Source organism: Podarcis tiliguerta, assembly GCF_965153285.1.
Source record: "Podarcis tiliguerta genome assembly, chromosome: 6".
Taxonomy (NCBI): Eukaryota; Metazoa; Chordata; class Lepidosauria; order Squamata; family Lacertidae; genus Podarcis; species Podarcis tiliguerta.
The window spans coordinates 22,777,484-22,790,529 of NC_139539.1; the positions used below are offsets into that span (position 1 = coordinate 22,777,484).

General features: G+C 47.6%; 2 protein-coding genes across 3 annotated transcripts in view; one reads left to right on the top strand and one right to left on the bottom strand.

The window, feature by feature from the left end:
- The window catches only part of MATN4 (matrilin 4), a 37,683-nt gene that overhangs the window by 18,929 nt on the left and 5,708 nt on the right, over positions 1–13,046 (bottom strand). The gene's annotated exons all lie outside the window — the stretch shown is intronic.
- RBPJL (recombination signal binding protein for immunoglobulin kappa J region like) overlaps positions 4,504–13,046 on the top strand; it is a 39,895-nt gene continuing 31,352 nt past the window's right edge. Inside the window, exon 1 of the mRNA XM_083446971.1 lies at positions 4,504–4,551. Coding sequence (XP_083303097.1) covers positions 4,542–4,551 — 10 coding nt within the window. The 5' untranslated portion in view covers positions 4,504–4,541. The remainder of the gene's footprint in view (positions 4,552–13,046) is intronic.

Genomic DNA, 13,046 nt, shown 5'->3' on the forward strand with positions numbered 1-13,046 from the left:
AAAGGTAAAGGACCCCTGACACTTAAGTTCAGTCGCAAACGACTCTGCGGTTGCGGTGCTCATCTTGCTTTACTGGCCGAGGGAGCTGACATTTGTCCGCAGGCAGTTTTTCTGGCTCATGCTCTGGCGAAACCAGAGCAGTACACGGAAACGCCATTTACCTTCCTGCCGGAGCGGTACCTATTTATCTACATGCACTTTGATGTGCTTTAAAACTACTGGATTGGCAGGAGCTGGGACCGAGCAACGGGAGCTCACACCGTCGCGGGGATTCGAACCGCTGACCTTCAGATTGGCAAGCCCTATGCTCAGTGGTTTAAACCACAGAGCCACCCGATGCAAGGTACAAATGATATATATTAAGTGGAAATCATTAGATTTCCCCACCCCCCTTGGGGCCTCATTTACTATTGATACTAGCACCACCCATGAAGGAAAAGTCTCCCACCTGTCTTTGATTCTTCCTATCTCTTTCCTTCCCCATATCTGACTGGTCATCAGGTGTGGTGCTTAGAGTGTTAAACTAGGACCAGAGCAGCCTGACTTGTTTGTAACTGGGGAGAGGGAGAACCAGGAACACCACGTGAGCTCCTTGGAAGAAAGCTGGGACGTAACATAATAATAAATTTTAAATGTATAACGTCACTTGACTCCACAGAACACGGCAAAAACCTATCTCCTTGCTCTCTGCCCCTTCAGTTAAAAAACCCTGGAATATACTCTAGTTCCGCCCTGAAGTCAGCAACTCTTAAACAGCTCCATCCACTAGACCTGCTGCCCTTCGTGCCTGGAATTTCCTCCTGGAATACCAACTTGGTGCCACAGCTTTTTTCTCTCTGTTCAAAGCCTTCCTCCAAGCTCCCCTCTTACATGAGGGCCTTTCCTACTCCTGACTCCATGTTTCTTTTCTATCCCTCTGTTATCTCTCCCCCTGCCCCAATCACCTAAATTCACACTCTTTGAGCCAGATTCTTGGTATGAGGAAAATAACGGCCCAACAGATCGTCTGGACTGTGTGGCGATGTTTCTAGGCATCCTTGTTCAAATTAACACATGTGGAAGCTTCCCCCGTTGCAAGCCGCATCAAAGCACATCCACATCTGCTTTGTGTAAGTACCTCAGAGCTCAACTAAAGCGCTATTCGGACATTTGTCTTCTGGGTTAAATGAACACGCAGGCAGGGAAGAGCATTCTAGATTCCCCCATCACCACCATCCCTTGGAACATCTGCTGTGGAGAGCCCGGTTTACTCATGGAGGGACACTGATTTTCAGGATTCGATCTCATGCAAAGACCCTACATAAGAACAGCAGGCTCCCTGCTGCAGTCACCCTCCACCTCAGAGGGTAGAGGGGGCAGTGATGAAGGGGGACAGAGCTAGCAGAAGCCATATTGAGTCTTCCTCTCACCTATTGATTTAACCCTGTGGATGAACGTTTCAAAGAATCATAGAGTTGGAGGGGACTCTGAGGATCATCTAGTCTAACCCCCTGCAATGAAGGAATATGAATGAATGCAGGGGCAAAGGCATTGTTGGCATCCCCTGGAGAAAGTACCATGAAGGCAGCTTTGCTGCTTGCACCTCGAAAGGAGTTGTGCCCAGCCTCCAGCGCCACCCTGGAATATTTATTTACTCATTTGTTTGCTGCCTTTCCCTCTCCTCTTCTTATCTGCCCAACAACCCTGTGAGGTAGGTTAGACGGAGAGGCAGGGAGTGGTCCAAGGTTGCCCTGCGAACTTCACGGCTTGTGGGGATTTGAACCCAGGTCTCCCATTTCCTAGTCTGACACTCTAACCACTGGACTGTGCTGACTCACTGAACAGCAACAGGAGCAGGACTCTTAATCCTGCTCTTATGTGAGTGGTGCGGGGCAGATATATGCCAGTCCTCTTCGTGTCATATAACAAAAGCTGTTCTCAGAGAGAAACCGCTGCTAAGCAGAGGAAGAGGGATATGAGGCTGAAGGTTAAAATCCCATTGAAATGTCACAAAATAGCAAGCAAGTTTTCAAATCCAGCAGAATTCTTTGTCAGACTGGATGTCAAGGAAAGCCAGGGACTGTAGGGACATGAGAAAAATCTTCACTTCCTGTTGAAGCCATAATATCTCTGCATGAACAGCACCTTCACAATTTACCACTACCCCTCTCTCCCAGACACTCCAGGGATGGAGTGATGAGCCACAGAGCCAGTCAAAAAGTCATGTGGATTAGCTTAATTTTGGAATCACAAATGGTGAGAGAAAGCCTCAGCTTCTACAAAAGCCATTTGCAAGGAACACTTTCTACTTAAAAAAAAACCCTCCACTGTTTTTACCACTTCTCAAATTATTATTATTTCTCTCTCTCTCTCTCCCTTTGGCAATGCAGCAATAACCACAAAAATTGTTTTGGGCAGCTGTGCCATGCATAACATTTCTTGCATTCTACCATGTCCAAACCTTGCTTCAATGACAGGGTGGCAAGCAGCCTGATTCTGTCTGGGTCCAGGTCATTTCGAAAGCTCAACTAGAGAAAGAAAAACTCGAGGAAAAGCGAGAAGTGAGATGTTTATTTAAAAAATGAGGAGAGAACCAATTTATTTTAACCAGAGAGGAATCACATGGCAATACTGCTGACCATCCCTACAGGATTATAATAAGCATTACTGTGAGTGTGTGTGTGTAATGAAACTGAATACAGACAAGACAGAGGTGCTGTGTGTTGCAGGCTCTCAAGTGTGCAAAGTGAGTTGACAACCTGTTATGAATGGAGGTGGCACTCCCCCGGACAGATTAGGTCAGTAGGCTGGGCATGCTTCTTGGCCAACTAATGTTGCTTGAGGGTCAGGTGGCTTCTGTGGCTACGAGCGACTGTCTCAAACTATGGGACTTCCTTGGCAGAGAAAGCTTGGCTGTACTGCTCCATGCTCAGGTAACCTCAAGAATGGACTACTGCAATGCACTCCACGTGGGCCTGCCCCTTGAAGACAGTTCGAAAGCTGCAACTGGTGCAGAATGCAGTGGCTGGGATGCTGGCAGACAGGACTGGTCCCAAATATCTCAAGGAGCGCCTCCTCCCATACAAACCTGCCCCAGAATCAAGATCTGCAAGGGAGGCCCTATGAGTTTCCCTGTGACAAGGTCAAGATGCAGATTTTTTAGCAGGCCTTGGCCGGGGTGAGGGACGAGATTGGTATATCCCTCCCATTTACCCTAGGACCCCATTACGAAGTGTGAGCTATAGATGCCTATGAATGTATGAGTAAATAAATCAATTTTACCACTCAGATGCACCATACTATATTTGGGGAAGGGCCATAGCTCAGTGCTACAATATTTCCTGGCAGGCAGAAGGTCCAGGTTCCATCCCCAGCGTCTCCAGGTAAGGTTAGGAGACTCCTTCCTGAAACCTTGGACCACAAGTTGGCATAGACAATGGAGATGGCGGAGAAACACAGTCCAATTTGCGTTAGAAGATCAATTTATTCAATTCGCACTTTTGAAAAGATGTGGGACTTGAAACACAGTCATCCTTTAGCCCAAGGGACACATCCCTTGCAGGCGGGCTGCATGCAGGTGATGGTGGGGGTCAAATGCAAAAATGGGAGGCATATCAGACATGGCTCTGAAGTTTGCAATGGGATACCTTCCAGCCATGAAAAGACCAGAGGTTTCTGAACATATTCGTTTCTACATGCCTCTATATACACCAGAGGTATCTCTCAGTCCTGACAAACAAAGGACTCCACAGTTCAAGGACACACTCAAACCAGGAAAAAAGCATTTGAGGGGGGGGGAGTAAGGGGATAGCCCAAGGACAGTCCCAAGGGCCAAATAGGAAGTCCTGGAGAGCCACATTCAGTCCCCAGGGCTCTCCACCCTTTGTCCTAAGCAGCAGGGGGATTTGGGCCCAGAGGCAGAGTGAGTAGGCAACAGCAAGAAGGGGAACAAGGAGGAGACCCGCTTACTGCCCACAAGCCTGCTCCAGAAAAATCCCAAACAAAACCTGGAACCAGCATTGCCCTCAACTCCCCGCCCCCAATGCTGCAGCCATTGTTCGGTAGTAGTGGGAAGTATGTGAGAAACCAGGAGTAGGAAAGCAGCTGGGGAAAGGATGTGCAAATATTGAGCAGCAGTGGAAGCATTTGAGCAGCAGGCCTTGGAGATTGTGGGCTCTTGTTTTTTTATTATTAAAAAAGAGAGCTCTGCTGCAAAGCCAAGGATATTCCAATGGGTTGTCTAAAGCAAAGACCTTCACAACCTGTGCGGAGGGGATAAGGGTATTTGTGTTTGGGCAAAGCCGGTCAAGAGATAAGTGGCTCCACTGGAAAGGCAGCCTACGATTCCTAATTTTAAAAAGGCATGATGCAGGCTTGGGGGGGGGAGGGGACTCCACAGAACTTGGGAGCAGCCAAAAAGCTTATCTCGGCCAGCAGTCCCCTTGCGAGTGCATAAAAAGAAGCCAAGACAGAGAAAGCCAAGGAGCGAATGGAGGCTGCAGGTGGTGCATTTCAGTTCCTGGAATGATCAAAAGCTAGAAGAAGGGGTCCCTGATCACATAATGGAGCCAGGTATGTCAATGTGAAACCCAATAGGAGTCCTGGCTCTCTCCCTCTCACTGCTCTACCCAGCAGTGTCTTGCCCTGTTCCCATTTCGTACTGTCTGGACTAACAGCCAAATCCTGAGTTTCAAGAAAAGCAGCCGCTTTGGGTTTCAGTGTAGCCTGCCTGGTCAATTCTTTAATCTTTTTTCTCCCCTTTGCTTTGAATATTCCAATTGTGAATCACATGGGTGAACACACTGTCTGCCCCAGAGCAGAGCAGAATAACACACAGCAAAGTTTCTGGGCAGGATTCTCTTCCAGGTCTACCTGGAGATGCCAGGGATCAAAACTGGGAACATCTGTTTACATGGCAGCTGCTCTGCCACTAAGCTATGGCTCTCACTTCTTTGGTAAAGAAAGTTACAATCATAAAATCATAGACTTCATAGAATCATCTAGCCCAGGCTTCCTCAACCTCGGCCCTCCAGATGTTTTTGGCCTACAACTCCCATGATCCCTAGCTAGCAGGACCAGTGGTCAGGGATGATGGAAATTGTAGTCTCAAAACATCTGGAGGGCCAAGGTTGAGGAAGCCTGATCTAGTCCAACTCCCTGCAACGCAGGGATCTTTTACCCAACGTCAGGCTCAAACCCACGACCCTGAGCATGAGAGTAGGAGTCTCATGCTCTACCGACTAGGCTATCCTCAGTTAAAACATTCCACAGTATATTTTGCATGGAATATACTTAGACAGTCTCTTGGACAGTGATTCGGATGCAGAAGAATCCTTTACTGTGGTGGCACCCCAATTATGAACACCCAATTATGAACACACCTCCACACATGCTTTTTTCCAGTGCCAGCTCAAAATTCACTCATCCGTTTACTAAAGGCATTTTTAGGATGATAGCTGTGAAATTATTTTGAAGTATGAAGCCACTTCAGTGCTTCTGGAGAGTGCTGTTATTTACTGTGTTTTCAATTCCTGGTGGCATTTGTGGTAGTTTCTGGAATTTAATGCATTTATGGTTTTATGTTCTGTATTTTACTCTGCTTCGTAGCCAGCTCTGGTATAGTTTTGGATGGAAGACTAGGTTAGAAATAGTTTAGCTACACAAATAAATACATAAAACCCTCAATGCACATGCAACAGAAGGAAGAGGGGTGGCCCAGATTGAATGCCCAGTGACTCAGTGGGAGGGGTCCCTGCATTCCCACAAGAAGAACCAGCACTGCTTAGGCATAGCTGCATGCGTGAAAGGTAAAACTAAAGGACCCCTGACAGTCACGAACGACTCTGGGGTTGCAGCGCTCATCTCGCTTTACTGGCCGAGGGAGCTGACGTTTGTCCGCAGTTTTTCCGGGTCATGTGGCCAGCATGATGAAGCCACTTCTGGCAAAACCAGAGCAGCGCATGGAAATGCCATTTACCTTCCCGCTGGAGCGGTACCTATTTATCTACTTGCACTTTGACATGCTTTCAAGCTGCTAGGTAGGCAGGAGCTGGGACTGAGCAACTGGAGCTCACCCCGTCATGGGGATTCGAACCGCTGACCTTCCGATAGGCAAGCCCTAGGCTCAGTGGTTTAAACCACAGCGCCACCCGTTTGTAGCTAGCCAAATTAATATGAAGCGAGTGGGAGGGAAGGGGGCAGTACGGGCACACAGTGATGGAGGTTGGGCTAGCCAGCGAGGCCCCGCTCATCAATTTCATCAATGTGTAAGCTCTGGCTTCTGAAAAGGGCTTGATGAGCACTACGCAGAGGGTTGACTCCAGCAAAGTCAATGCCTTTGTGCATTGAAATTGTTCCGCAAACTCAATGACTTCACTGCATACAACCCAGAATCACCCGCTGCAGGTCACCCAACTCCTGCTTGGTGGCTTCCTAGGCTGTGCCGGTTCCGGGTGCCCATTCTGTTGAGCACCAGGCACACTGGGCTGGCTCACCTAGGCGAGTCTCTTCTGGACACAGGACAGCTGCATTCCTAAGTACCTCCTGCCTCATGTTAGGTAGTGCGGTTATACCTTCTTCTGAGTGTTACTGTGCTTTAACAAGGTTAGAATGTTTCAGGAAAAGCTGGCCAGGGGCTGTGCTGGGCACACAGCTTGAGATGTTATGTAAACAAAGAAAAAGGAACAAGCGCTGTGAGGATGGCCAGCAACAGCTTTGCCTCTCGACCTCTAAAAGTGCCACAGTGGGGAATGACAACTAGCTTAGCCCAACACACAGCACTGAATGCTTCCCACCAGGCATGGTAATTATTTTTCCATACCTCTTTGCCCCGTCCCCAGCCTGGCAAACCCACTGCAAACGGCTGAAACATGAACCTGCCTTTGCCTTCCTGACACAGTGACAAATTGTTTCCCACGTGGAAAGCCTGAGTTAGGCTCCCCGGTTCAGCTCCCTCGCAGCCCGAATCAGCAGCGAGTGAGAGAGCTGAACAAAAAGCTCTTTATTAAAAGAGAGAGATCGTTTTACCTTTTATGTTCTGCAGAGCAGGAGCTGATTTCTTCTGATTTCGAGCCAACCTGTTTTAACGTGCGCCAAATTATTACCCCAGTGAAGGATTAAAAACGGTACTCTGTAACCGGCATGCATGTGACACCAATGTTGAAGGACCTAGGTCACATCCACAGCATTCATTTAATGCATATGGTTCTCCCCACCCAAAGAATCCTGGCAACTGTAGTTTGGGGGGGGGCTTCAGAGGGCCTGGAAATGCTCTGCTACTGTAGCTGTTCAGTGCTGTTTCGTGTGAGTTTCCCATCAACCTTCTTCCTCCCTACAATGATGTAATCACACAAGCAATCACCATGTAGCTAAGTTGGCCTTCCCCATCCTGGTGCTATCTAGACACAGCTGGGTTCCAGCTCTCATCAGCCCCAATGGTCACAGATGCTGGGAGTTGTAGCCACATACCATCTGGAGAGCATCCTGTTGGAGCAGTGGCGTAGCGTGGGTTGTCAGCACCCGGGGCAAGGCAAGTAATTTGCACCCCCTAACCCATGGATTTGCGCCCCCTAACCCTAACCCCCAGATGTTGCGCCCGGTGCGGCCGGCCCCCCCTGCACCCCCCACACTACGCCACTGTGTTGGAGATAGCTGGGCTATGTGATGCCCATCACTAAGGGCAAATATAAATCCTTCAGAATGATTGTATGCTGGTTGGAAATGCAGCAGGGAGAGAATATCGCGAAAGTATCAATCAACAGGGGCTTCAAAGAGGATCTGTAGAGGATAATGCCAGGCACCTGAGAGAAGAATGCTGAAGGTGTTAGGGGTGCAGAAAAATGGACACTTCTGCAACTTGTCATACACACCCCTAAAAATTGGGTGAAATTGGAAAGTAGGTATTTCAAGAAGTGTTCACACATGCCTGCTTCAGCTCAGAGCTCAGCACTGACTTGAACTGTCTACAGGACTCCCAATATACCAGCATGCAGGAAGATGTCTAAAATGCTTCTCGCATGTGTGAAGGTTTCACTCTCCATGACACACAGCCAGGAACTCCAGCCTGATCCTCTCTTCTGTCGAGATTATTACAAGCGTTGTATTCATTCAAGGGTGGGTTTGTGGGTTTTCCCACAGGCATCAGCTTGGCTACTGTGAGAACAAAACACTGAACTTGATGGGCCTTTGGTCTGATTCAGCAAGGTTCTTCTTGTGTTCTTACAACATTCAACAAGGCTGCAATCCTAATCCCAATTACTTGGGAGTAAGACCTACCAAATTTAATGGGGTTTGCTTCTGAGGGGACATAGTTAGGATTGCAGCTGTAGGCCCAGATGTGCAGAGGAGACACATAACAGTAACGTAGTTCGGAAAAGCACCCTCATGTGTTCTATCAGCTACTGTAAAAACTGTCAACACCACTATCCTGTCATCAAATCTTTATCATTCCCATGATCACTTCGTACTGATTCAATGGCTTTATGCCATTTTGATTCTGTTAGCCACCCGAAGCAACTTAATGCAAAGCTGGGATATGTAAATATGGAGTTAAGATAATGTGCATATAAGAAGGTGTCAAAATTCAGCACAAAGTCTTGCTAGGGAGCACCATATTCATTCACATTTGGCTTTCCTAACCCAAAGAATTAAGCTTCCATGTGTATCTGGTGGAATGCTGTTGGCTCTCCAGAAGAAGATGCAAAGAGACTTACAGCACAAGACTATGGATATCTACCTGAAAGTTATGTCCCATTTAGCTCAATGAAATTTATTCCCAGGTTATACTGGGAATCGTAAACGGCGCTTCCGTGTGCTGCTCTGGTTCGCCAGATGCAGCTTAGTCACGCTGGCCACATGACCCAGAAGCTGTCTGCGGACAAACGCCGGCTCCCTTGGCCAGTAAAGTGAGATGAGCACCGCAACCCCAGAGTCATTCACGACTGGACCTAATGGTCAGGGGTACCTTTACCTTTAAAACTGGGAATCGTAGCTCTGTGAAGTGTAAAATAGAGTTCCCAAGATTATCTGGGGTAAGCCATGTGCTTTAAATGTGCTTACTTGGGAGTAAGCCCCAATATACACAGTAAGACTTACTTAAGAGCAAACATAGAATTGAACTGCTTGCTCACAATCTTTAGTAAGGCATTCAGGTTTTAGATGGGTATCTTTCTTAGTCCTACCATAGGTCTACAAAGTCATAGTTCAACACTCTAAATTACTACACCAAAGCAGCTCTAGAGAAGCATTAAGGAGAGATGCTTCTCAACAGTGAGAACTCTTTGGGCAATATGGTTTGATGCTTACCAAAAACCCACCCTAACTTGCACATTTCGATGGTCACTGGCCTCATTAATTTTCTGTTCTGGGGTGTCACTAGAACTGGCTGCTTTGATCTTCCCACGAACATTTGGATTTTCCATTTGTGTACACATCTCTGCTGGTTACAGGGATCAAAAGCGTGGCGCAGGGACCCTGTGCAGTAAGCTGGTAGGAATGCAGGCATCTTGTCCAAGTTCCTTTGCAGACTGAGAGGAGTATCTAAATCACAGTCTCAGGCCAGCTTTGTGAGTGAATTTACTGTACTCTGTGCCCTTTAGCTTTTAAGTAAAGGGTGAAGTTTGCAGTACTTCTGGAAAAGGGAATGAATCTCAGCAGTGAAACTCTCAGTGGGTTTCCTCGTCTTCTGAGCTTTTGCGGGTTTTGCCTAAGATACAGTTGCTTCCCTATCAAATATCTGCCTGTGACCGACCTAAGGTGCAGCATGACTCTTGTCTAACCCGTGCAATTTTGGAAACACACATGCGCAGCAACTGAAAGCCTAAATTCTCTTCTAAGCATTTCTGAGGTTTTGAACAGTTTGAACAAATAGCATTTAACTCTGCAAATGATATACACTGCTAGACATCAGAATTGTCAATTCCCTTGGGAACAACCTTTGGAGATCAAGAGGTGATCCTGCACAAAGCACTGCATCCCCAGGAGAGCTCTTGCGCCAGGAGCCACAATGGGTACCAGCAAACGGCCTGCTTGGGCAGCCCCATAAGGTCTCACTGCTGATGTCTGTCCTGAGGGACCCTTTAGCTGGTGCTCAAATCTGAGTGCCTGGCAGCTGAATCTAAAAGGTAAAGGTAAAGGTACCCCTGCCCGTCGGGGCCAGTCTTGACAGACTCTAGGGTTGTGCGCCCATCTCACTCAAGAGGCTGGGGGCCAGCGCTGTCCAGAGACACTTCCGGGTCACGTGGCCAGCGTGACATCGCTGCTCTGGTGAGCCAGAGCCGCACATGGAACGCCGTTTACCTTCCCGCTAGTAAGCGGTCCCTATTTATCTACTTGCCCCCGGGGGTGCTTACAAACTGCTAGGTTGGCAGGCGCTGGGACCGAGCAATGGGAGCGCACCCCGCCGCGGGGATTCAAACCACCGACCTTTCGATCGGCAAGCCCTAGGTGCTGAGGCTTTTACCCACAGCGCCACCCGCGTCCACCAGCTGAATCTAGAGTCATTTTAATTTCTCACAATGCCCTGATGTAATGTTGCTCTGGGGCCTTGCAGAAAATGTAAATGGCAAACCCATTGGAGCACTGCTGCTGTCACCAAGTAAGCCCAATGACATAAGAGAGGGCCAACCGGAAAGCACTTTGCTAAGAGCCCCCTCACACCCCGGATCTGGCCCTATCAGTGGCTGCACAGTTTTCATTCTCCATCTTTGCCTTACATAACGGAGAGAGGCCCTGGTCAAGATTTCTCTCCCACCTGCCTCCACTAAATTCCTGAAGATGTAATGGAGCTCCATGAGAAAGCCCTGCAAGCTTGAGGCATTTTTCTATACTCCAGTGCCAATGCATTAGATATCTGGTATGGAGGAAAGGGAGAAGAAGTTAGGCAATGTTAGGTTTACACTGAGAGAGCTGTCAAATCAATTGGAGCTAGAGCTGAGTCAAATGTTCTCAGAGGAAGTTTTTTTAATGAGAAAATTTCTGTTTTGTTTTTCTCTCTACCCTTCCCCAGAAAAAGAAGGCCACTTTAAAAGAATTTGTGTGTGTGTGTGTGTGGTTCCCCACCATACACACAATATGCACAGCCTTAGAATAACAACTGGTCCAGGGCACTGTGGGAGCATTTGCCGGGGGGGGGGTGTTACAAAATGGCAGCCAGGTTGCCAACACCATTGTTGCTACTGTCTCTTGCAACAGCAGGCAGGCAGGCAGGCAGAAAGTTGTAGTAGGGAAAGAGAGCTGGGCAGCTACCACTGCTAATTAGAGTGGCCAGTTATGCATTGGTGATTTACATGCACGGATGCAAATTTAGAAATAATTACTATTATTTAAAAAGAAGCACAACAGACAATATGCCACTCTGCCACTTCCTTGCAGAGAAGCTGTCTGGACTGGCAGCAGCTGAATCTTACCTCTCTCATAGCACTAGAACTTGGGCAGAATTCAGGACAGACAAAAGAAAGTACTTCTTCACGCAGTGCATACTTAAATGATGGAATGTGCTCCCACAAGAGGCAGTGATGTCCACCACCTTGGATGCCTTTAAAACAGGACTGGGTGCTTCTTGCCCATTTAGCTCAGTTGGTTAGAGCATGGTGCTGATGGTGCTACAGGTTCGATCCCAGTATGGGACAGCTGCATATTTTATCATTGCAAGGGGGTCAAACTAGATTGTCCTCAGGGTCCCCTTCCAACTCTACACACACATCTGCCCTCCCGCAGGCTCCCACCACCCCACACACCCTTCAGCATCTGCTGTCTGAGGCAGCCGCCTTGCTTTGCCTAATAGTAGGGCTGGCCCCAGGAGAATCTAATTTTGGGAGGGAGTACTTAATGCTCTTCTTGCCCACCTATTTTCCCCTTCCAACGTCCCCTAGGAAAACAACCTAGGAGGGAAACGAGACTGGGGTTGGAGAAAAGGATGTGTGGCATTTCTCCCCTGCAAATCTACCTCCTGGCTTGTGCATTATCTTGGCAAAAGCAGGTCTGGAAGCAGCCATTTGCCAGGTAGCATGCAGTTCTGTTCTTAGAATAACTGTTGTGCCATGTTCGCTTGCTGAAAGAAAGGGGGGGGGCATGAAGCTCTTGGTATATATGTAACACCTCCTACACCCATTTCTATTCCAAGCCCTGTTTTAACAAGGCTACTTCAAAACAATCTGCCCATTTTGCCAAGATGCATGAAGGCGGGGAGTGGGGAGACGACTTCCAACCGCTTTTAAAATATAAAATGTTATATGATACTTAAAGCTATGTCTGTGTTGCAAAAACCCACAGAAGACTAATTCTTCCACCTCACAAGCGGGTAACATAGAAGTGTGAAGGGCGAGTCATAGGGGCAAGCCTCTGAATGAAACCTTTATGAAGTCCCTGATCCAAATCTGGTGACAGACATTCAGTGGATTGAACCCACATAGTCAAAGCTCCTTCTGTCTGGAGGAAGCTGGAAGAAGGCTGAGGGACAAGCAGGGAAAACTTAATTGCTCTACAATAATTATAGATCTATATCTGGGGGAACCCTATGTTTCCACAAAAGCTCATCCAGGAATTGGGGAGAGTTCCTCAGTGAGATGATAACACATAGCAGATACAACTTTCCTGAAAACCATTACCAATATTCTTCCCCTGCAATGTACAACTGCAGGAAGGTATTGGGCTCATGGTCTGCCTTTCTCCAGATAAATCATGACCTGTAACCAAGGTCTGTTCTTGGTTTTCATCTCACAGTTTGTCTGGGGAAGACAAAGCATGAGTTTGAATTCAGACACAATGCTAATCCAAACCATGGTTTAGCTCACACAGCAGTGTGGCAGCAGCAAGATCAGAGGAATAGGAACAAAGCTGCCACAGGCAATCTCTCAGTTAATCAGAATGTTTAGCATTATGGGTAAATGGGTAAATGATGTCCCATATTTAGTTGCCTAGTTAATTTGATGTCCCATATTTAGTTGCCTAGTTAATTTGATGTCCCATATTTAGTTGCCTAGTTAATTTATACAGCAGAAGCACTCTAGGAAACCAGTGTGGCATAGTGGCTAGAGCAGGCATAGGCAAACTCGGCCCTCCAGGTGTTT